Consider the following 23,911-nt stretch of genomic DNA (forward strand, 5'->3'; position numbering starts at 1 on the left):
TTTAAGCACAGATTCACCTGTAAAATAAACGAAATTTTCACCAAGAAAATTTTAGTTTAAGCATAGATTCACCTTTAAAATAAACGAAATTTTCATCAAGAAAATTTTAGTTTAAGCACAGTTTCAACTGTAAAATAAACGAAATTTTCACCAAGAAAATTTTAGTTTAAGCATAGATTCACCTTTAAAATAAACGAAATTTTCATCAAGAAAATTTTAGTTTAAGCACAGATTCACCTGTAAAATAAACGAAATTTTCATCAAGAAAATTTTAGTTTAAGCAAAGTTTTATTATATAAATATGGTGAATACAACATACTGCGATGTTTGTAATCACGAATATAAACATTATAGAAAACACCTCCGAACCAACAAACACACATTTAATCTATTTCACAAAATATCCCCTCTTGAGTTGGAAAGAAAACATTGTGATACCTGCTCAAAGGATGTTTTGAAGAGTAGTTATAATAGACATCTTCAATCACAAAAACACAAGAAAAATGAGTTTAAAGTAAAGGGAGACTATTATATTGAAAACACTGATGGGGCATTTAAAGGGCATATAAAAATAAGGATTTTTCAATTTGGAGAACCCGGTCCATCATCAATAGTTGAATCAATTGAAATTCGTGAAACCTGATGTTGAAAAATTTATTAAAAAGACATTAAAAGAAATGAAAACTTTAAAGTTTTATATGGGAGTGAAAATGAATATGAAAAGACAAGATGAAGAACAAACTCCTTATATGAGGACAGATCTTCATTTTATAACATCATTTCAAGATTTTTTGAATAGTGGGGTTTATGAAGAACTATCAAGACAAGAGGAGGATGTTGATAATACAGTGGTAGGAAGTGGATTCAATATTAAAAAAATCATCTTTTTAGATATACACATTCTAAAATCAAACCCTCTTAAAGCTTCTTCTTATATTGAATTACCAAAAGAAATAAAACGAAAGAAGTCAGTTGTTAATATTAAGAATAATGATAATAAATGTTTTCTCTGGTCTGTTCTTGCTCACTTACATCCACCAAAATGTAATTCAGAAAGAGTAAAACAATATATGAAATATGAGAATACCTTGGACATTAAAGATTTTAATTTCCCAATGCCACTAACAGATATTCCTAAATTTGAGAAAAAGAATAATCTTTCTATTAATGTATATGGATTAACGGATACAAACAAAGTTCAAATATTAAAAATTTCAAACAACTATAAAAATGAAGAAACACACATTGATATTTTATATTTTAGTGTTGGAAAGAATTCACATTACACATACATCAATAATTTATCCAGATTAATCTCTTCTCAGGTATTCAGAACAGCAAACAAAATATATCCTTGTAAGCGATGTCTTAATTCATTTCATACAAAAGAACGATTAGAACAACATTCAAAATATTGTAGTAATCATAAATCAGCTGTAATTACAATGCCTAAGCCTGGTGAAAAGATTTCTTTTGAAGATTATAATAAATCTATCATGCACCCATTTGTGATATACGCTGATTTTGAATGTATCCTTAAAAAGATAAATACTGCTTCTCCTAATCCAAAAGAACCATATACAAATAAATATCAAAAACATATTCCTTGTGGTTTCTGTTATTATATCAAATCATCTGTTGGAGAAAAGTATAATAAACTTGAACAGTATAGTGGAAAAAATGCTTCACAAGAGTTTGTAAAACGATGAGAAAAGGATTGTATAAGACTAACTAAATTAATGAAAGAAACAAATGAACCGATGAAATTAACCGAAGAAGAAAAATTAGAATTTAGAAAGAACAATATCTGTCATATTTGTGAGGAGGAAATTGAGGAGTCTAAAGTTAGGGATCATTGTCATCTTACTGGTAAATATAGAGGCCCCGCTCATTCCTGTTGTAATCTTACTTTTAAATTACCTTCTTTTATTCCAGTCTTTCTTCACAACAGCGCCAACTATGATACACATCTATTTATAAATGAACTTTCAAAAACACCAGGGAATATTTCTGCCATAACAAACACAAGTCAAAAGTATATTTCATTTACAAAAATGATATTCACAAAACCTAAAACTCGTATTCGGTTTCTTGATTCTTACAAGTTTATGGGAACACCACTAGCCAACCTCGCATCAAATCTAAGCTCCACGGGATCTTTTCCAAATCTTAATTCATTCTTTCCAAAAGAGGAAATTCTAACTAAAGAGGAAATTCAGATTAAAGAGAGAATTCAAAGTAAAGAGGAAATTCTAATTAATGAGGAAATGAATGAAGAAATTCTTACTGAAGATGAAATTCTAATTATACAGAAAATTCGAACAAAGAATGAAATTCTAACTAAAGAGGAAATTCTGATTATAGATGAAATTCTGATTAAAGAGGGAATTCTAACTAGAGAGGAAATTGAAACAAGGAATGAAATTCAAAGTAAAGAGAAAATTCTTACAACGAAGGGAATTTATCCTTATGGTTATATGGATTCATTTATGAGATTTAAAGAAACACAACTTCCTTCAAAAGAAACTTTCTATAACAACCTTTATGAAGAAGAGATAAGTGATAAGGAATATAAACACGCACAAGAAATTTGGAAAATATTTAAGATAAAGAACCTTGGAGAATATCATGATTTGTATCTAAAAACAGATGTTTTATTGTTAGCTGATGTGTTTGAAGCTTTTAGATCACTCTGCCATAATAAAAATTGTTATGGATTAGATCCTGCCCACTATTTTACAGCTCCTGGTTTAGCTTGGAGTGCAATGTTGAAAATGACAAAACAAGATATAGATTTAGTCAGTGATGTAGATATGCTTTTGATGATTGAGAAGTCTAAGAGAGGTGGAATATCACAAGTGTGTTCAAAAAGATATGCTAAAGCAAATAATAAATATCTTCCAAATTATGAGAGTGAAAAAGATAGTAATTATTTGATGTACTTTGATGCTAATAATTTGTATGGATGGGCAATGTCTCAATCTCTGCCTTATGGTAAATTAGAGTGGGTGGAAGAAAAGGATTATGAAAAGGCTTTGATGAATATTGTTATTTCTTCTCAAGAGAAATTGAATGACAAAGAAGAAGGTTATTATTTTGAAGTTGATTTGAAGTACCCGAGTGATCTTCATAATAAGCATAAAGACCTTCCTTTTGCATGTGAGAAAGAAACCCCAAAGAAAGAATGGTTTAGTGATTATCATAAAAGTTTTAATATTGAAGGCAAATCAACAGAAAAGTTATTAACAACATTCTATGATAAAGAGGGATATGTTTTGCATCAAAGGAACTTGAGACAATATTTATCTGCTGGGTTGAGAGTAGCTAAAATTCATAGAGTTTTAAAATTTAAACAAAGTCCTTGGATGAAAAAGTATATTAAATTCAATACAGATATGAGAACAAATACAAAAGTAAAATTTGAAGGGGAATTCTATAAATTGATGAATAATGCTGTCTTTGGAAAGACAATGGAGAATGTTAGAAACAGGCAAAACATTAGATTTGCAACACCTTGGAAAGAAGCTTCTAGATTGATAAATAAACCAAGTTTTGAGAGAGAAGAGGTTTTTTCAGAGAACTTTTCTGCTATTCATATGAAAAAGGAAAGTATTGTCATGGATAAACCAATTTATATTGGAACAGCAGTTCTTGATTTATCAAAGATATTGATGTATGATTATTTGTATAATGATTTAAAGAAAGAGTATGGTGAAAATGTTTCATTGTTGTATATGGACACTGATAGTTTTATTCTAGATATAAAAACTGATGATGTTTATAAAGATATGAAGAAAAACATTGGAGTATATGATACAAGTAATTTTAGTAAGAAGAGTGAGTTATTTTCAAAAAAGAATGAAAAGGTTATTGGTAAGTTTAAGGATGAGTTGGGTGGAAAAGTAATGAGTGAGTTTATTGGATTGAGAGCAAAGGCATATGCTTATAAGTATGGTGATCAGATTGATAAAAGGTTAAAGGGAATAAAGAAATATGTAATAAAGAAATCAATAACTTTTAGAAATTATTATAATTGTTTGATGAATAAGAAAGAAGAATATAGGAAAATGAATACAATAAGAAGTTATAAACATAAGATATATAGTGAAGAAGTAAATAAAAAGGCATTAGGGGCCTTTGATGATAAGAGATTTATTTTAGATAATGGAATAGATTGTGTTCCATATGGATATTGTATGATAGAGTGTATGAAATAGATTGTGTTCCATATGGGTATTGTATGATAGAGTGAATAGAATAGATTGTGTTCCATATGGATATTGTATGATAGAGTGTATAAAATAGATTGTGTTCCATATGGGTATTGTATGATAGAGTGAATAGAATAGATTGTGTTCCATATGGACACAAGTTTTAACGATGGGAAGATGGGTTAGGGTTTTTAAGGGCTACCGCCGCGTTTTTCACAATATATAAATGGTCGAACCAAGTATTAGTCAAACTAAAGAGTGGAGAAAATCTCAGTCTTGGTATATAAATGGAAAACATAATGAATGTGAAAAATATCAAATAAGTCTTATTGAAAAAATATCTAAAACAAAGGTAAATAAAACAAATATGCGAATCAATTTAAAAACCAATAAGTTAGAGGATGTAAAGAAAATAATAAATATGTTTGAATGGACTGAAAAATTTGATGGTTATCAATTGAACAATGGAAAAATAATTTACTACAATATCAAAATGATATGCAACTCAGGAGGTGGTCAGATGAGATCATTAAGAGAAATTTATCATTTCGTAATGGCACAAAAGGGGTATCTTAAAAAATATAAAGATTCAAATGTTTTGTTTTTCAATATTTTAGATGGGGATTATTGTGCAAAGAAAATTAAACTATTGAAGGAATTTGAGAATGAACAAATGTTTATAGGTTCAATGAGTGAGCTAAACAATATGCATTGGTTATTTGATAAAGAGTGCCCCGAGGCTTAGACGTTTCAGATATTTCTTCAGAATCACCTTTAACAAATCTTTATCTTGTTGTATGGGTTATTTGATAAAGAGTGTCCCGGGGCTTAGACGTTTCAGATATTTCTTTAGAATCACCTTTAACAAATCTTTATCTTGTTGTATGGGTTATTTGAATAGAGAGTGCCCCGAGGCTTCGACATTTCAGATATTTCTTTAGAATCACCTTTAACAAATCTTTATCTTGTTGTATGGGCTATTTGAATAGAGAGCCCCTAGGTTAAAAGGGGAAATAAAAAAATGACCGTTTTTACAGCCATTTTTCCCTGCTGTGCAGGGGTTTGGCTTTTTCTTGAGGCAATGTTTTATGGCTGGATGCCCTTCCTGAGGCCAACTCTGGTCGCCTCTTACGACACACAGGGATATGGTACACCTATTCTAACCGGGGCATACACCGGGACCAGTACACTGGCACTCATTTCGCTGACCTCGGAAGGATGGCAGGCTGAGTCAACCCCCTGGTGTTAATTCAGCAGCCAACGGGGCTTGAACTCAGGACCCTGGGATCCCAAGCCGCCACCCTAACCACTAAGCCAACACCAGGCTCCAGGTTAAAAGGGGAGACAAATAAATATACCTTGGGCTAAAAAGGGGATTTATTTTTTTAGGGGAAAAAAAAGAAAAATTTCATGGCTGAAAATCCCCAATTCATTTACATGGGGAAAAGTGAGCCAGAACCAGTATTCTTACCCTCCTGATATCAATGTCTAGTTGTGTTTTCCTGGATGAGGGCGTGCTACGCCCATTGTGGGCGGAGCCACGCCCAAAAAATAGCCATTTTAGGGGGTAGTCAGATGAAAAATCTATCTTCTCTTAGGGAATTTACTGAATGGAATGGGTTCTTCGGTATTTGAATAGCAAAATGAATTTTCTAAAACTAGTCGTTGTCCGATTTTTCATTTTCGTCCCAAGGTCAAGGTTACAAGGTCAAAAACTTAGAAAATTGCGAATTTTGACATAAAAATCATATGACCGCCCAAACTTTGAGAGCTCGGATAACAATATTTTTTATGCATAATCTTGACGTCATTCCCCACCTAAAGTCTTGAAACTATTGTGTTCTATCTCGAACACCTTGCCTGTGGCGCCCCCTTCAAGTTTGTTTTTACGCTGATTTCATCAAAGTATGGATAATAATCCGAGGAGTGTGAAATGCCATATTGCCTATATGACGTTATATTGTTCCTGGAATGTTCCAGAGGAAGTTTTGCACCAAAGGTCATGATCCTTGACCTTTGACCTTTAAAGGCCACAAAGGTCAAATTTTCAAAATTGGGGGAATCGAACCGGGTTTTCGACCTTCTTCGACGAACTAACTCCAATAAGCTATAGCACATATCCTGTTTCCTTGTTTTAATGTCCACAACATTGTTTTGTGACCTTTAAAGGTTATGCAAAGGTCAAATTTTGAAAGTTGTTGAACAAAACCGCGTTTTCAACATTTTGCAGCTAATAACCTGTCACCCCATTCTGGTGGATCCTCGGATCCTCGGATCACTCCTCGGATCAACATCATGTTGATCATTTTTATAACTTGGTCAAAAATTATCACATTGTCTCATCCTTGACTTCTGAAACAATCTACATCGTCAAATACCGCTCGTGAAGCATTGTCATCTTCAGACTTGTTCCCTCCGAAGTTCCCTTCTGTATCCATCTTGTCCTTTCCTGCCCACCATAACTCCCCACAGCAATTGTTTGCCTAAGTTTCCCTCCATCTTGTCCTTCAACTCTGCTGTTGGGTTTTCCCTCACTCTTTATTGTTACGTCTTGGTCCATTCAGTGTACTAGCTCTTCCACAAGCCTCGACTATGTACACAAAAAAGGCTTTGCACTGTTGATGTATGTAGTCTTGCACATCACCTTGGAAGCATGCTCAAGTAGCCGACTGCAAAACTGGAGATTTTTGGAAGCCAAAGGAAGGTGATTCATGTTCTACAGTGTTAAAGTATATAAATAAATTGAAATAAAATAAATAATGTAAAGGTCGTACAAAAATTTATTCTGGAAGTTGACTGCCATTGTCACGGTGTCTATCACATCACCCTATCTAACACATTACTTTACTTATTCGTGCTGTTGCTTGTGTCCTTTTATAACATCCTTAAAAACAGTAAGTTTCTTGTTTGGAATCATTTTCACTTGTGCTTAACTGCTACACAGGCACACAGAGTAAAAATTTTATTTCGTTCCTTTCTGTGCATGAGTGATTGGAACGAAATCAGAGCCAAAGTACGATAAAACTGCAAGTTCGTTTTCCGATTCGTGTTCAAAATATAACATTCTCTTAAAATACGTTGTTCCTCAATCATAAACTGACATTTATGGATGGCAAGACAGACGGATAGAGAGACAGAAGTGAGCCAATTTCTTAACCCCAGTTTTTGCTTCGCATGCACGAGGTAAAAATACCACAATAGAGAGGGAGTGAGAGGGGAAGGGGGAGAACAACCATATGTTGCTTCACACCTCATGGTCATGACATATATATATATATATATATATATATATATATATATATATATATATATATATATATATATATATATATATATATATATATATATATATATATATATATATATATATATATATATACATATATATATATACAGTGCATGACCAAAAGTATGTGGACACCCCTTATAATTAGTGAATTCGGCTATTTCAGGCTCACCCATTGCTGACAGGTGTATAAAATGAAGCGCACAGCCATGCAATCTCCATCGACAAACATTGGCAGGAGAATGGGCCGTACTGAAGAGCTCAGTGACTTTCAACGTGCCACCGTCATAGGATGCCACCTTTCCAACAAGTCAGTTCATCAAATTTCTGCCCTGCTTGAGCTGCCCCGGTCAACTTCAAGTGCTGTTATTGTGAAGTGGAAATGTTTAGGAGCAACAACAGCTCAACCGCAAAGTGGTAGACCACACAAGCTCATAAAACAGGACCGCCAAGTGCTAAAGCACGGAGCGCAGAAATATCGTCTGTCGGCGGTTGCAACACTCACTACCGAGTTCCAAACTGCCTCTGAAAGCAATATCAGCACAAGCACTGTTCGTCGAGAGCTTCATGACATGGGTTTCCATGGCCGAGCAGCCGCACACAAGCCTAAGATCATCATGCGCAATGCCAAGCGTCGGCTGGAGTGGTGTAAAGCTCACTGCCATTGGACTTTGGAGCAGTGGAAAAGAATTACTGGAGTGATGAATCAGGCTTCACAATCTGGCAGTCTGACGGAAGAGTCTGGGTTTGGTGGATGTCAGGAGAACGCCACCTGTCCGAATGCATAGTGTGAACTGCAATGTTTGTTGGAGTTGGAATAATTGTCTGGGGCTGTTTTTCATGGTTCTGGCTAGGCCGCTTAGTTCCAGTGAAGGAAAATCTTAACACTAAAGCATACAATGACATTCTTGATGATTCTGTGTTTCCAACTTTGTGGCAACAGTTTGTGGAAAGCCCTTTCCTGTTTCAGCATGACAATGCCCCGGTGTACAAAGCGAGGTCCATACAGAAATAGTTTGGCGAGATCGGTGTGGAAGAACTTGACTGGCCTGCACAGAGCCTTGACCTCAACCCCATCGAACACCTTTGGGATGAATTGTAACACCGACTGCGAGCCAGACCTAAACGCCCAACATCAGTGCCTGACCTCACTGATGCTCTTGTGGCTGAATGCAAGCAAATCCCCGCAGCAATGTTCTAACATCTAGTAGAAAACCTTCCCAGAAGAGTGGAGGCTGTTATCGCAGCAAAGGGGGGACCCACCACCCACCCATTGGGACCGTACTCTGTGCAGAGCGTTGGTGCTGCCTCAGCAGTCTCCTTGGCTATTGGGTACAGTCCTGGATGAATCACCACTCCAACACAGGATACCAGCAAGCTGGCACTCATTTTGCCGGCCTCGGAAGGATAACAGGCAGAGTCAACCCCACTTGGTATTAATTCAACATCCGAGGTGGATTTGAACTCAGGATCCAAGGATCCCGAGCCCACCACCCGAACCATTAAGCCAACACCAGGCATGAAGGGAGGACCAACTCCAGAGTAATGCCCACGATTTTGAAATGCGATGTTGGATGAGCAGGTGTCCACATACTTTTGGCCATGTAGTGTGTGTACACACACACACACACACACACACACACACACACACACACACACACACACACACACACACACACACACACACACACACACACACACACACACACACACACACACACACACACACACACACACACACACAACAACCACTGTCCCTCGCTTCTTCAATCACAAGCCATTGTGCGATGCAACCTGTTCTATAGGAAATGGCAATATTTACAACTTGGCCTTCAAAGATAAAGATCGAGGTTTCCACAAATAAATCACACAAGATGGCTTTCATTCGGGTTAGTGTTGGCAATTCAGAAGATGACAAAATGATGAGAGGAAAGTGAACGATCGAGCCTCTTACTTTGATGCCTGAATCCATTGTTCATAAGAGCCAAATGTCATCAGAGGCTCAGGAAGTTCACGCAGGTATGACTTGAGTGCACCTGAGGTAGACATTGAAATGGACACAAATTAATTATTATTCAATACCATTTTCTCTCATGCCAGAAGATGAGATAGTTGTAAATGTTTTAATAGCTGAGGAATATACATTCACATGTGTGGACAGGAAGGTGAACAAGTAAAAAATGCGGTACTGGTCACAAGACAATCCGCACTGGATCTCCCCAACCAAACAACAAGGAGCGGCGAAGGTCTCATGAGGGACAACACATTGAACATATCATGTATTGTAATGTAATGTCAATAAACCATGTATATTCTATTATGTTTCCAGACTTTATGGCCACCCTGTTTGTATATATGTGTATATATTTGTATATATATATATATATATATATATATATATATATATATATATATATATATGTATTTATTTTTATATATATATATATATATATTTTTATATATATATATATATATATTTATATATATATATATATATATATATATATATATATATATATATATATTAGGGTGGTCCAGAAAAAAGAATGAACACATTTCCTCTCTCCACAAGGCTATTTTTATGCCTTCATATTTAACTAAAGAGCACAGAAAATTTTTCTTCAAGAAAACAATATTTAGGGGTCACCCCATTTTATTCCGAAATCAGGGGTCCCACATATGATATGATACAAATGTTTGTAACGTAACAATTTATGATTGTACTGCTGCCTTAGTTGGAGTCGGGATCATCTTATGGTGGTTTGATACCAGTCTAAGCAGGAATTGTCCTCATCCTTGGTTAATGTTTCATTATATTTTTGAATTAGGCTGATGCCCCGTTCCACAGTGTCATTTACTAGTTTGAGCTGAAAGGACTGAGCCCGTAGGTCATTGTACAATGGATCATCTGTCCACTGACCAGGAGGTTTCTTCAAGAATGTTTGAGAGGTTGCTATTCCACCTTCTATCAAAACATCAAAGAAGGAACTGGTCCTTTTTGTCACAAGGTCCTCCAACTTGAGGTGAACCCCTTTATCCTTGATCTGTAGCCGCCGAGGACAGTCAGGTAACTGTGGACGCTGTCGGTTCTGGACCATCTTTTCCTTTGTTAGGGTTAGGGTTAGTTTTCCTCACAGTGCGATTCAAAGAGTTCCCTGTGATCATGAGGCAAAACGTGGAACTATTTGGCAACCATATATACATATATAATGTATATATATATATATATATATATATATATATATATATATATATATATATATATATATATATATATATATATATATATATATATATTATAGGAACATGGTTGGGGTGACCTCTAAATATCCACAAATCGAGCTCAAATTCCACACATGTATGTGTAAGTTAACCCTAGTGGACAAAAATAAGGTATGTGGAGAAATAATTTGACAACATCATTTTTCACTGTAACAGTTTGGACCACCCTAATATGTATATATATATATATATATATATATATATATATATATATATATATATATATATATATATATATATATATATATATATATATATATGTATGTATGTATGTATATATATATATATATATATATATATATATATATATATATATATATATATATATATATATATATATATATATATATATATATATATACCAACAACTCCACTCTCTGCTGCGACATCCCTCATCTTTCAGACAGTCAGGCTGTTGCCTCTTCCCTCTCTTCCGACTTTTTAAAGAACCACAAAATGGTCAAACAATTGGAATATGTCTTTCAATCCTGACAAATCTCAGGCTCTCACTCTCACAATCTCTCTCTGAATGGAACATCTGGCAAACCATTCCATCTACTTCATTAGAAAAACCTCTGAGATATTCAATCCCTCCAACCTTTGGGTCTCATCTTCAGTCACTATATTTCTTGGCCAAAAGACATGTCTAAGTTAACCTCCAAAGCCAGTTGCTGACTGGGCATCCTCTGTCGTGCAAAGTCTTTCCTTGGAAAATCTGGTTTAATCAACTTACATGGCCTTCTTCCATAGCTCAATGGAGTACCGCTCTCCCCACAGACTGGCAATCCAGCCTCATACCATTCACATATTGATGCCATGAAGCCCAAGGTCCTCAAAATCAATGGAATCCCCCATGATGAAGCTGAATCCTTGGACTTGTTTCTCTCGCATCACAGACATGTTTGTAGGCTGTCTTCTACCATCACCTTTCTGGTCTAACACCCTCTGCCCTTTCCATGCTCTGTCCCCCTCCCCCTCTCCAGATTTTTTAAGGATCTCGTCTGCCAGTAACCCCCTATGTAAAAACTCTCAAAATCTAGACTCACTACTCACTTCCACTCATCTGTTACCCTTTTCTCTCAACTGTGGAATCAACTTCTCGAGGCTGTTCTTATTCCCACCCTTCCCTCCAGGGATTCAAGGTTGGTCCATACACCGCAACCTCGTATGATCCCCCATCCTGACCTATGATCTTCATTATCCCCATTAACCCTTCCTTGAGCAGGCAGGATGGCCGAGAGATATGCACACTCATCTCTGAGCCATCCAGTCTAGGTTTGAATCTCGTCCCAGCTATAAACTTCCATCCCGGTGTCTCACAGGCAGGGCGATTCATTGATGTGCTGACCGACCCTCAGATGGACATTGAACTGGGTGTCCCATCTGCCAGAATTAGTTGGTGGAAGTTAAAGATCTCATGTTGTCCTTCGCGATGTGTAGGAGAGCTATTGCCAGAACCCTGAACAAATTACAATTTCTGCCCTAATTACTGCTGGGAGGGCAATGGCAAACCAACCAGTATAACCCATGCCAGGAAACTGCTTAGGAAACATCGACGATATGTAACAGAGTATGGTACACCACATCAACCTTTCCCAACACAACAATCTTACTTGATTTCCATTCGTTGTCTCATTTTGTGCCTCGTTGCCTCTCTCCCTCTGTGTCTCCGTGTCTCTGTCTCTCTCGTTGCCCCCAACACCCCCACTGTTCTGTGAGCCTCGCTCTTGTTGAATTTTTTTTTCCAAAAAAAAAATGCTCCGTTGTTTGTTTAAGATTAGTATTGTCTTGCATTTGTCATGGCAGCAAACAAATGTAGCAAAAACAGAACACCAAAGTTTTGGCTCTCCCAGAACCACGACCCTCTCACTCGGTTAGCAAAACTTTTTTTCCAGGAAAAATCAAGTGAAGAAACAAAAACAAATATTGTCGTTTTGATACAATTACACATTTAGTCCAGCAGCCATTTCTCATATGAGGCCAAATAAGGAAATTCGTTCAACACCCCCTACAGAAAAGGTTTGACTTGACAGGGTGGTAGAATAGACCCGAAAGAACACCTCCAGGTAGTATGTGGTTTCAAATTGTGGTATCATTAAAATTCTACAGGCCATTATACATACCAAAGGTACCTTTTTTTTTTTTTTTTTTTTTTTTTTTTTGTATACCTTGGTCGAGGCTCGTATGAGAGCTAACACACAACTCACAGCAAGGAGGCATGAGACAAGAGGGGCGGGAGTGGAAGGGACAAAACATTGGGGAACAGAGACAGGTGAACTGTTGAAGGGAGAGGGATGGGGATGGGACGGGGAACATGGCGAGGGGAAGATGGACATTAAAGGGACTTTCAGGAAGGAAAGCAGGAGAATTGAAGGAAGTGGGCTTGGGTGGATTATCGGGGGTAGAAAAGATCGAGGATTTGGATTGGGGAAGATAAGAGGTGGTGGTGAACAGCTGTTTTGAAAGCCTGGAGGGAAGAATGGGAAAGAATAGAGTGAGGAAGTTTATTCCAAAGGCGGGAAAAAAGAGGAATGAAAGAGTGAAGATGAGCAGTGATTCGTGATTTTGGTAGTTTTACCAGAAGGGGGTTGTTGGCGGAGCTTGAGCGTCCTGTGGAAATGTGGTTGGGACAAATCACAGAGAGAGCAGGGGGGGCAAGGCTGGAGAGGAGTCGGTAGAAGACAGAAAGACCACCGACCAACCTGCGGTGATTGAGTGAGAGGCCCAAAGACTCAGCTTCATTGCGGGAGATGCCAATGATCTTAAAAGCCCTGGTTTCGACAGCGTGAAGTCAAGAAAGGTGGGAGGCAGGAGCACCAGCCCAGAGGGGAGAGCAGTACTCCATCAGGCTACGGACAAAAGCTTTGTAAGTGGTCAGGAGCTCAAGAGGGCCGAGGAAGGACTTTGCACGACGGAGGATTCCCAGTCGGCGACTGGCTTTTGAGGCAAGGTTGGAAATGTGACTTTCCCAGGAAAGGTCATGGCAGATAGTGAGACCCAGAAGCTTGAAAGAAAAGACTTCTTCCAGAGGATTGTTGAGAAAGTGGATGGGGGGTTTTGTAAACGGTCCTTTCGAAGAGACATAGTGAGAGTGTGAGATTTGTCTGGATTGAAAGACATGTTCCACGTGTTGGACCAGTTTGTGATTTTATCCAGATCTGCAGTGAGCGAAGAAGCTGCTGCTTGCCGGTCTGAGGGATGACAGATGGTACGGCAGAGGGTGGAGTCATCGGCAAAGAGAAATAGAGGATTTTCCAGAGAGTCCGAGAGATCATTGATGAAAACCAGAAAAAGAACAGGGCCCAGAACGCTACCTTGAGGAACTCCAGCCTGCACAGGAAGAGGGGATGAAAGAACTCCATTTAGGGCCACACGTTGACTGCGACAGGAGAGGAAGTCTGCGAGCCATGAGTGGAGATGGCCTTGAATACCATGGGAAGAGAGTTTGGTGAGTAGGGCAGGGTGCCAGACTGTGTCAAAAGCACGTGATATGTCCAGGGATACGGCTCGGATTTCCTGTCTGGCATTGAGGACCTCCATCCATTGATGGGAGAGCAGTAGCAGCATATCTAGGGTAGAGTGACCTGGTCTGAAACCAAATTGATGATTGGAAATCAAGCCATTGGAGAAGAGGAAGGATTTCATGTCTGAAGCGATGATGGATTCCATAACCTTGCTGATGATTGGGAGAAGGCTGATTGGTCTATAGTTACAGGGATCTGTTTTTGCACCTTTTTATGCAGGGCAGTGATGTTAGCAGATTTCCAAGCAGATGGCAGATGACCTTGGGAAAATGAGAGGGTGAATAGAACAGAGAGAGGGTGAGCAAGAGCAGAAGAGCAGGCTTTGAGGACACGTGGGCTGATGCCGTCTGGACCGGTTGCAGAATCTGACTCGAGGTTTGAAAGCAAGCTCTCCACCTTGTCAGGAGAAAAGGATACAGAGTCCAGGGACAGTTGGGTGCGACTGGGTAAAGTGGGTAGAGATAGTGATGGGTTTGGGACACAAGATTTAGCTGCAAACACCGAGTTTAGACATTCAGCTTTATCACGTGTGGAATCAGCAGTGCGGCCATTTGAGGTAAGGGAGGGGATGGAGGGGGAACATACACCAGAAACAGATTTGATTAAACGCCACCAGGATTTTGAGGAGGGAGAGAGGTTTGAGAGTTCAGACTTGAGATGAGAAAGATGTTGTTTTCTGGCTCTCCTGAGGGTAGCTACACACTTGTTCCGAGCTTTGTGGAAAGAACTGAGATTGCCCTCAGTTGGGTTTGCTTTCCATGAGGCAAAGGCAAGTTGTTTCAGGACAACTGCCTCGCCACAAGCTTCAGTAAACCAAGGGCGGGAGGAAGGGTAAGACAACTGAACACGAGAGGGGATAAATCTGTGCATGAGGGAGAGCAAGTTTCTTTGAAAGAAACTTACCAATAGGGTCGCTGTGGGCTCACAAAATTTCGGGGGAGGGGTAACGTAGACATGAATATCTTTGTCGAGACTCAATCAATTTTCAATATTGAGGTACCATTGGCTTCCTATTATAATTCTCTATCAGAGTATGTACAGTTATTTGAAAATGGCCTTTGCCAAGGCATCACCAAAGCTAAAATATCACACTAATTCAAACTTTCTGACATTTTTAATTGTGTTCTCATATGAAGGTGAACGGTGTTTCTCAATTACTACTGGTATGTATACATTTTGGAAATCAAATGTTTAAGAAAGTATTGTTCTGCAGAAATTCATATACATGCAGAGGCACGCATAAAGAAAACTGTAACTGCTATTTTTAGCGTTCGTCTTTTACTAGCGTATAGCAACACAGAAGCACATACATTAGAGCCGAGCATAATAGTTGTCTTTGGCAACCCAGATGTACATTAGTGAAAGCCGAGTATAATAGTTGTCTCTGGCAGCACGGAAGCTACTCATTCATCATAGTGGATGATAATAGATATCATAGTCGACACTGGGAGCTGTGCATGACAACACAGAAGCACATTAGTGAGAGCGAATCATAATAGTTGTGCATGGTTGCACGGAAGCACATTCGTCAGAGCGGTGTGGGGGAAAAATTTATATTAATGTATTTTAAATTGTAACAAATGGAGTTTCAGAAATGTAACTTTTATGCTGCAAATTGAATTGGCTGTCATTTCTGGCCAAAAGACTTTTGCCCTAAATGATAAGAAATGTGTTGTTATGGAGCAGAGTGACCGAGCTGATAAATGAACCTTTGCTTAGAAAATGTACGAAGTGGCTTTTTGTCTAAAGGACATGTCTACAGTCTGGGTGAATATCCCCCAACCTCTCTCTCATGGAAGTATAAAATGTTTTGAAAGGCACATTTTCTCAGTACGAGCACGTGGGGAAGTATAGTTTCTCAGTGGCTCGTACTCCTTGGAACTGACCAAGTACCAAGTTAGAATAAAACTCTCTGATGTAATGTAGAAGTGTATTGAATCGGGTTGGTCGAACTGTTAACTAAAGTAAGAATAAATGAAATAGAACCAAATAATATTTCAAACAAATGGGGATTTTTAAGTTCATTGTACAAGGGTGAGAAGTGTATGGTGTATAATTAGGAAATAAATTGTTTCACAAGGAAGGACTTGTGTGGACATCATTTTTATTAGTGTCGATAGGGTTTTTTTGTAGGATTTTATAATCAAATCGGACAAACGTTAAACTCTGTCTGAAGTCAAATAGGATTCCACAATCAGCCAGTTAGAATCCTTCAGGAGGACAACGATCACAACAAGGTGGGTTAAAAAAATCCACATCAGTTGGTGCCGTGACTCGGATTCGAACCGACGTTGGTGTGGTGCTCGTGACCGGAGGTGCTTAATCTGCCGGAGGCAGTGCCTGGAGGAACGACAAGTGCTTGAGCGAAGGTAAGGGAGAGCGCTCTCAGCAGGTAACGCATTTCAAACAAAGAAAAGTTCATTGTCAGATAATTTTATTGAGAGAAAGAAGAGGATCCGGCGGAGGGAGTCCGTTTTAAAGTAAACGATAAGTACTGTAGTTGTTTTAGAAAAGTGCTGGAGAAGAAGAGGAGTCAGATGACAAGAAGAGGCTCGTTAAGGAGCCAGATGCGTAATTAAATGGGCATGATGAAGCGACATGCCACATGTTTGCATTGATACGGACCGGCGGCGAGAGAGATGGCCGAGGACATGGCTGAGACGCCGAGATAGGGTTAAAATAGATAAACATTGTAAGTTACCTGTTTGTAAGAGTTATAAGAGTTACTTTTTGTTCATTGAACTCACTTAAGTTTGTTGGCAGTGAGGTTGTTTTATTATATTATATTGCACGACAGAGGATGCCCAGTCAGCAACTGGCTTTGGAGGTTAACTTAGACATGTCTTTTGGCCAAGAAATATAGTGACTGAAGATGAGACCCAAAGGTTGGAGGGATTGAATATCTCAGAGGTTTTTTTTAATGAAGTAGATGGAATGGTTTGCCAGATGTTCCATTCAGAGAGAGATGGTGAGAGTGAGAGTCTGAGATTTGTCAGGATTGAAAGACATATTCCAATTGTTTGACCGTTTTGTGGTTCTTTTAAAGGTCTGAAGAGAGGGAAGAGGCAACAGCCTGACTGTCTGAAAGATGACGGATGTCGCAGCAGAGAGTGGAGTTGTTGGTATATATATATATATATATATATATATATATATATATATATATATATATATATATATATATATATATATATATATATATATATATATATATATTAGGGTGGTCCAAACTGTTACAGTGAAAAATGATGTTGGTCAAATTATTTCTCCACATACCTTATTTTTGTCCACTAGGGTTAACTTACACATACATGTGTGGAATTTGAGCTCGATTTGTGGATATTTAGAGGTCACCCCAAGCATGTTCCTACAATATATATACATTATATATGTATATATGGTTGCCAAATAGTTCCACGTTTTGCCTCATGATCACAGGGAACTCTTTGAATCGCACTGTTAGGAAAACTAACCCTAACCCTAACAAAGGAAACGATGGTCCGGAACCGACAGCGTCCACAGTTACCTGACTGTTCTCGGCGGCTACAGATCAAGGATAAAGGGGATCACCTCAAGTTGTAGGACCTTGTGACAAAAATGACCAGTTCCTTCTTTGATGTTTTGATAGAAGGTGGAATAGCTACCTCTCAAACATTCTTGAAGAAACCTCCTGGTCAGTGGACAGATGATCCATTGTACAATGACCTACGGGCTCAGTCCTTTCAGCTCAAAGTAGTAAATGACACTGCGGAACGGGGCATCAGCCTATTTCAAAAATATAATGAAACATTAACCAAGGATGAGGACAATTCCTGCTTCGACTGGTATCAAACCATCAGAAGATGATCCCGACTCCAACTAAGGCAGCAGTACAATCATAAATTGTTACGTTACAAACATTTGTATCATATCATATGTGGGACCCCTGATTTCGGAATAAAATGGAGTGACCCCTAAATATTGTTTTCTTGAAGAAAAATTTTGTGTGCTCTTTAGTTATAAATGAAGGCATAAAACAGCCTTGTGGAGAGAGGATATATATATATATATATATATATATATATATATATATATATATATATATATATATATATATATATATATATATATATATATATATATATACATACACACACACACACACGGTGGCCATAAAGTCTGGAAACATAATAGAATATACATTATACATGGTTTATTGACATTACATTACAATACATGATATGTTCAATGTGAAATAACAATTGTGAATGTGGATATGCTGTATGTGATTTAAATGTGGAAACGTGATTTGGAATGATTTTAATGATTTGATGATGTTTAGCACGTGGGGCAATTCACAGATAATTGATGATTCCCTCGGATGGACGTTGAAATATTGTTTTATTCGTCTGCGAATGTTGAGGTTACCTGAACTTGTGCTGGGAAGGCAATGGCAAACAACCCAGTGTAACCCTTTGATCGATTCAGTCAAGGTAAATTCATGATTTAATTTGATTTCTGCTGAAGATTTAATTTTTCATTTATGGATTTTAAAAGGAAATATTTTGTTTTGACCAAAAAGTTGTTTAAGAGAGTTTGGATGTTTATTAGTCTGAAGTTTAAGATGCTTTTCCAAGACTGGGATAAAGATTGTGGAGGGTCTAGCTACATGTGTAGACAGAGTGTTTGAGCTGCAATATAAATGATATTCACCTGATAACAGATTTGACAAGTGAGTTGACAATTTTTGAACTGTTTAAAATGATTTATTTGTTTTGATAAAGGAAAATGGATTCGTAATTGAGAAGGTCGGAGGAAGTGAATAGATGGTTTGTGTATGTGAATTGGAAAAATGGCAGCATGTTTGCTGTTTTGTTGAGAGAGAAGTGGATAGATGGAGAAATGTCAGAGATTTAAAATGTCGATGGAAATAGCAAATGAGATGGATGTTTTGAGTATACGTACAACTGGGATTTCTGTATATTTTAGCATGTTTTTTTTGGGAAATAACAAGGAAAGGGATTAAAATATTGATATGACATATAATGCAAATTAAATGCTTCCGTAAGAATCTTTGTTAGTCTTGTAGAACTACATGTGCCCATGACGTTTATTGATTGGTGTTTAATTGATGCTTTGTTTGTTTCAGAGTGTTGAAAGCAGTCTTTGAAGCAATGTACGATTTCATCTAAATGAAGTTTCCACATAAAGATTGGATGATGGGAGAACCCAGATTTGGGTGATTGAGCATTCAACACATGATTATGTCCCTTCCTGAGGAGATAAGATGGAGCAATGTGGGAAAAGAAAGAAAAAAACCCACTGAGGAGAAGGTTGAGCAAAGTCTTAACGTCGGCGTTGTGTGGTGCCTGCGTGGAGGAATGTTCTCAGCCACACTCTCGATTGCCGCTCTGCAAATACATCGTGAACTTGCTGTGGTCGCTTCAATGTATGACAGGCCTGGAATTCCACACTGCGCTCCTTCAACCCAGTGTCCGGCCCAAACTTGTACTTGCCCACATCTACCTTCTCCTCAGCTCAAGGAGTGCTTCGATTGTGTTTCCCGTTGGGTGCTGCTCTATCCACACCCTGACCTGTTTATCTTCTGACTTCGGGTAGCATGTTTTCAATGTGTGACACATGCTGATGAACAGGCCATAAATTAAATGGAAACTCACTCATTTTCTGATATGAGCACACGCTGCCATTGTTGATTGAACTTGAATAATGGAAATCTTTTCTCCTTCAGGAATGGGACATGGTAATCATGTGTAAGAAAAATTATTCAAATTTTCCTTAAAAAAAAAAACGGGGGAGTGTGGGGGAAAAATTATATTAATGTATTTTAAATTGTAACAAATGGATTTTCAGAAATGAAACTTTTATGCTGCAAATTGAATTGGCTGTCATTTCTGGCCAAAAGACTTTTGCCCTAAATGATAAGAAATGTGTTGTTCTGGAGCAGAGTGACCGAGCTGATAAATGAACCTTTGCTTAGAAAATGTACGAAGTGGCTTTTTGTCTAAAAGACACGTCTACAGTCTGGATGAATATCCCCCAACCTCTCTCTCATGGAAGTATAAAATATTTTGGAAGGCACATTGTTCTCAGTACAAGCACGTGAGGAAGTATCGTTTCTCAGTGGCTTGTACTCCTTGGAACTGACCAAGTACCAAGTTAGAATAAAACTCTCTGATGTAATGTAGAAGTGAATTGAATCGGGTTGGTCTTACTGTTAACTAAAGTAAGAATAAATGAAATAGAACCAAATAATATTGCAATCAAATGGGGATTCTTAAGTTCATTGTACAAGGGTGAGAAGTGTGTGGTGTATAATTAGGAAATAAATTGTTTCACAGGGAAGGACTTGTGTGGACATCATTTTTATCAGTGTTGATAGGGTTTTTGTAGGATTTTATAATCAAATCAGACAAACGTTAAACTCTGTCTGAAGTCAAATAGGATTCCACAATCGGCCAGTTAGAATCCTTCAGGAGGACAACGATCACAACAAGGTGGGTTTAAAAAATCCACATCACCTCCACACAAACAATCGCCACCATCAACTACGCTACAACGCCAACCATGCTACAATCGCCACCAAAACAACCACCACCATCTTCGCCACTATGCCCGCTTACAAACGCCATCCTCCATGGACCATGCTACGACTGTTTCCGCGTTGGAAACCGTCGAGAACCCAAGGAGGGAAACAACAAGGAAGTGCCTCGATGAATACACGGATTTTTCTTCCGCCTGAATCCCTGCGCTTGGTGTGAAGGAAAGGGGTGGGGAAGCTCGCTCCCGATTGGTGGATGCACGGAGTGAGGTTGTCGGGAGTGAGGAACGCCCCTTTTCGGGAAGCTTCTCGAAGGGAGGTGGAGCCAGAAGTGGGGTGGGGCGAAGGGCGGAGCCTCGCATTATAAAAGGCAGACGCGCACGAGGCTCGCGGGCTCTTGTTATTGGTCTCATGGCGCTGGTCACCCCTTGGGGCTTCGCTCTGCCGCTCTTCTTGGTTCATGCTCTTGCCCTGTGATCCATTACGCTTCTTCTTGGTTCATGCTCGAGGCTCGCCTCTTCTCTCTTCTCTTTCGGTTCCTGCGCTCGTGGCCCTGTGAGATGCCTGTTGGTGGAGACACGGTCGGAAGGCGCAGCAGAGCCTGCTGTGTGGTGGACCTGCGCGTCCGGACGAGGGGTGCCGGAGAGGGTTCGTCAGCCGAGTGGGAGGCCCGGAACCAGACACGACCACGCTGACGGTCGTGGGAGAGGGACTTGACGACCACTAAACAGGGGGCAGGTAACCTGCACGGTCTCGTGGGCCTTTTCGGTCATCCACGGCCCACGACCATAAAGGTCTATGGACCCCGTCTACCCCCTTGCCTGTGAGGGGGGGGTTTTCTTTTGTTTTGGTATGCATGCTGTGGCGCCGTGTCCCCTAAGTTAAAACCTGTGTAAGTGACTGTGCTTGTAAGTAATAATTATAGTCGGTTTTGCTTTTGCATTCTATTTGTTGCTTGAATATTGCATGACTGCCCTTGCTTGTGTTGTGCTGGAAGTGAATAAATGTCCTTGTGTAAAATGTACCCCATTCGTCATGTCCTATTCCCCTTTTGAAAAGCCATCTTGCATCGTTGAATGAGTAGTGGGTTTTGAACGCCTGGTAAAGAGAATCGGATCCGTCGAGGTCGGCGATAACACCGCTCGGTTATCACTAGTACGGAACGGACCGCTTAAGCGGTTCGTGTCCCAGGCTGACCTGCGGCGCGGTGCAGCCCCTCGGTAGGTTACCCACACGGGTACTTAGTTATATCGACATTCGGCGATTCACCCTTTTTCGCGCGGATAGAATGCGGACTGAGCTGTGGTGAAGTTAAACCACCACCCGTGACTGGTTCCTGGAAGTAGTTCCAGGAGGGTCACGACTGAATTGTCCGTCCGGTGGGTGACGCGGTTGCGATTGGAGTTACGTGGCCGATCGCACGCCGGCGGGCGCGAATTCGTAACAATATATACAAAGAAATAAATATATATCCAAATAAATATATATATATATATATATATATATATATATATATATATATATATATATATATATATATATATATATATATATATATATATATATATATATATATACACAGTAAGGATTATACCAAGGATGAATTATACCAATTATACCAATGAGTATATAAGGATGAATGCCAGGGGGAAACAGTTTGAACATTTGAGGGATTAATGTGTTTATTATTGGTATGTTATTATTGATATGCTTGTATAATCAATAAAATGTTTTGTGTGCACGTTTTGTTTTTCATCACTGTATACCTACTTTTGCAGACCCTGTATATATATATATATAATGCAATCCAATGTGCCATACTCTGACAGAGCGTTGGTTCCACCAAAGCAGATTCTTGGCAAGGGTCATGCTGGGTGGTTCGCCATCCCTCTCCCAGCAGTAGTTAGAGCAGGCATTTGGAATTTGTTCAGGGTGCCAGCTATAGCTTGCCTACTCTTCGTGAACTATGCTGTTGGATCTTTAACGTCCATCAACTAATGTCGGCAAATGGACAGCCAGTCTACACATTGATGAATCACCCTGCCTGTGAAACCCTGGGATGACAATTAATAGTTTATATGTCAGGATTCCAACAATAGCCAGATGGTTTCGAGATGAGTGTGCATACATTTAGGCCATCCCATCAGAGTATATCAAACTTCACAAACATCATGGAATACAGACCAAAGTGAACACACACACAAACTTTACTTTGCAAAATATACCTGAAACTTTCAGTGGTGAATTTTAAGAATTGCTTCCATGCACGGTTGGTTCACATTGGGTGTTGTTCGGGCATCTCATTCATTGCAATTCAATGTAAAATGGGGAATGGAGCAAACTTCACAAACTTCATGGAATATACAGACCAAAGTGATGGTTTTGCACATGGCTTATGGAGGACAATGCGGGGTATCGGGCAACAGCTGGTCCTTTTCAGGTACACTAACCTGTTGTTGAGATGGTCTAAGAACGTTGCAGTAAAACTCTTGATTTTATCAACAAGATGTCCATACGGCTTTATATATATATATATATATATATATATATATATATATATATATATATATATATATATATATATATATATATATATATATATATATATATATATATATATAATGGTGAAGAAGACTAAATTCTCAGGGTCTTTCTGGCATGTACACACCACTCAGGAAGGTATTGAGACTGAATTGCTGCCCTGCGGTCATGACAAACAGCAAAGGAAGACTGGCAAAGAGCAGCAGCTGTGCTGGAGAGCCCATGCTGGACAGAGGCGACCCTGAGGCACAGCAAATTCAAAATGAACGTGAAGCAGTGATGAAAACAAATAAAAAGAAACTAGCATCCGTTGAAGACAAAGTCTTCGATATCCCCCGCCATAGTAAATGAGGATTAACAAACTTATATTCCCTAAGCGTGTGCAATATGTATTTCAAGCGTGTGCAAGTTTCCTCTTGATCTGACCAGCAGTTCTGAAGAAGATGTTTGGAGGTTTTAGGGTAAATTCAATATGGCCGCCAAACCATGTGACTTGTGATGTGATAATTTTTACTATGTATGCAGACAT

The 23,911-nt window shown here is 38.7% G+C and overlaps 1 protein-coding gene across 5 annotated transcripts in view; it reads right to left on the reverse strand.

Annotated features, from left to right (window-relative positions):
* Positions 1-23,344, reverse strand: part of LOC147022461 (rho GTPase-activating protein 44-like) — a 62,239-nt gene extending 38,895 nt beyond the window's left edge. Inside the window, exons 1-2 of one of the 5 annotated variants that reach the window (XM_085893371.1) lie at positions 23,292-23,344; positions 9,452-9,533 (exon numbers count right to left, since the gene is read on the reverse strand). In XM_085893371.1, the coding sequence (XP_085749497.1) occupies positions 9,452-9,492 (41 nt within the window). In that variant the 5' untranslated portion in view covers positions 9,493-9,533; positions 23,292-23,344. The remainder of the gene's footprint in view (positions 1-9,451; positions 9,534-23,291) is intronic. The other 4 variants (XM_085893368.1, XM_085893366.1, XM_085893370.1 and 1 more) reach the window with 4 other exon arrangements.
* Positions 23,345-23,911: the final 567 nt, after the last annotated feature.

The sequence above is a fragment of the Eptatretus burgeri genome, chromosome 8 (assembly GCF_056783735.1).
Source record: "Eptatretus burgeri isolate ZD-2024b chromosome 8, Ebu_testis_v1, whole genome shotgun sequence".
In the NCBI taxonomy this organism is placed as follows: Eukaryota; Metazoa; Chordata; class Myxini; order Myxiniformes; family Myxinidae; genus Eptatretus; species Eptatretus burgeri.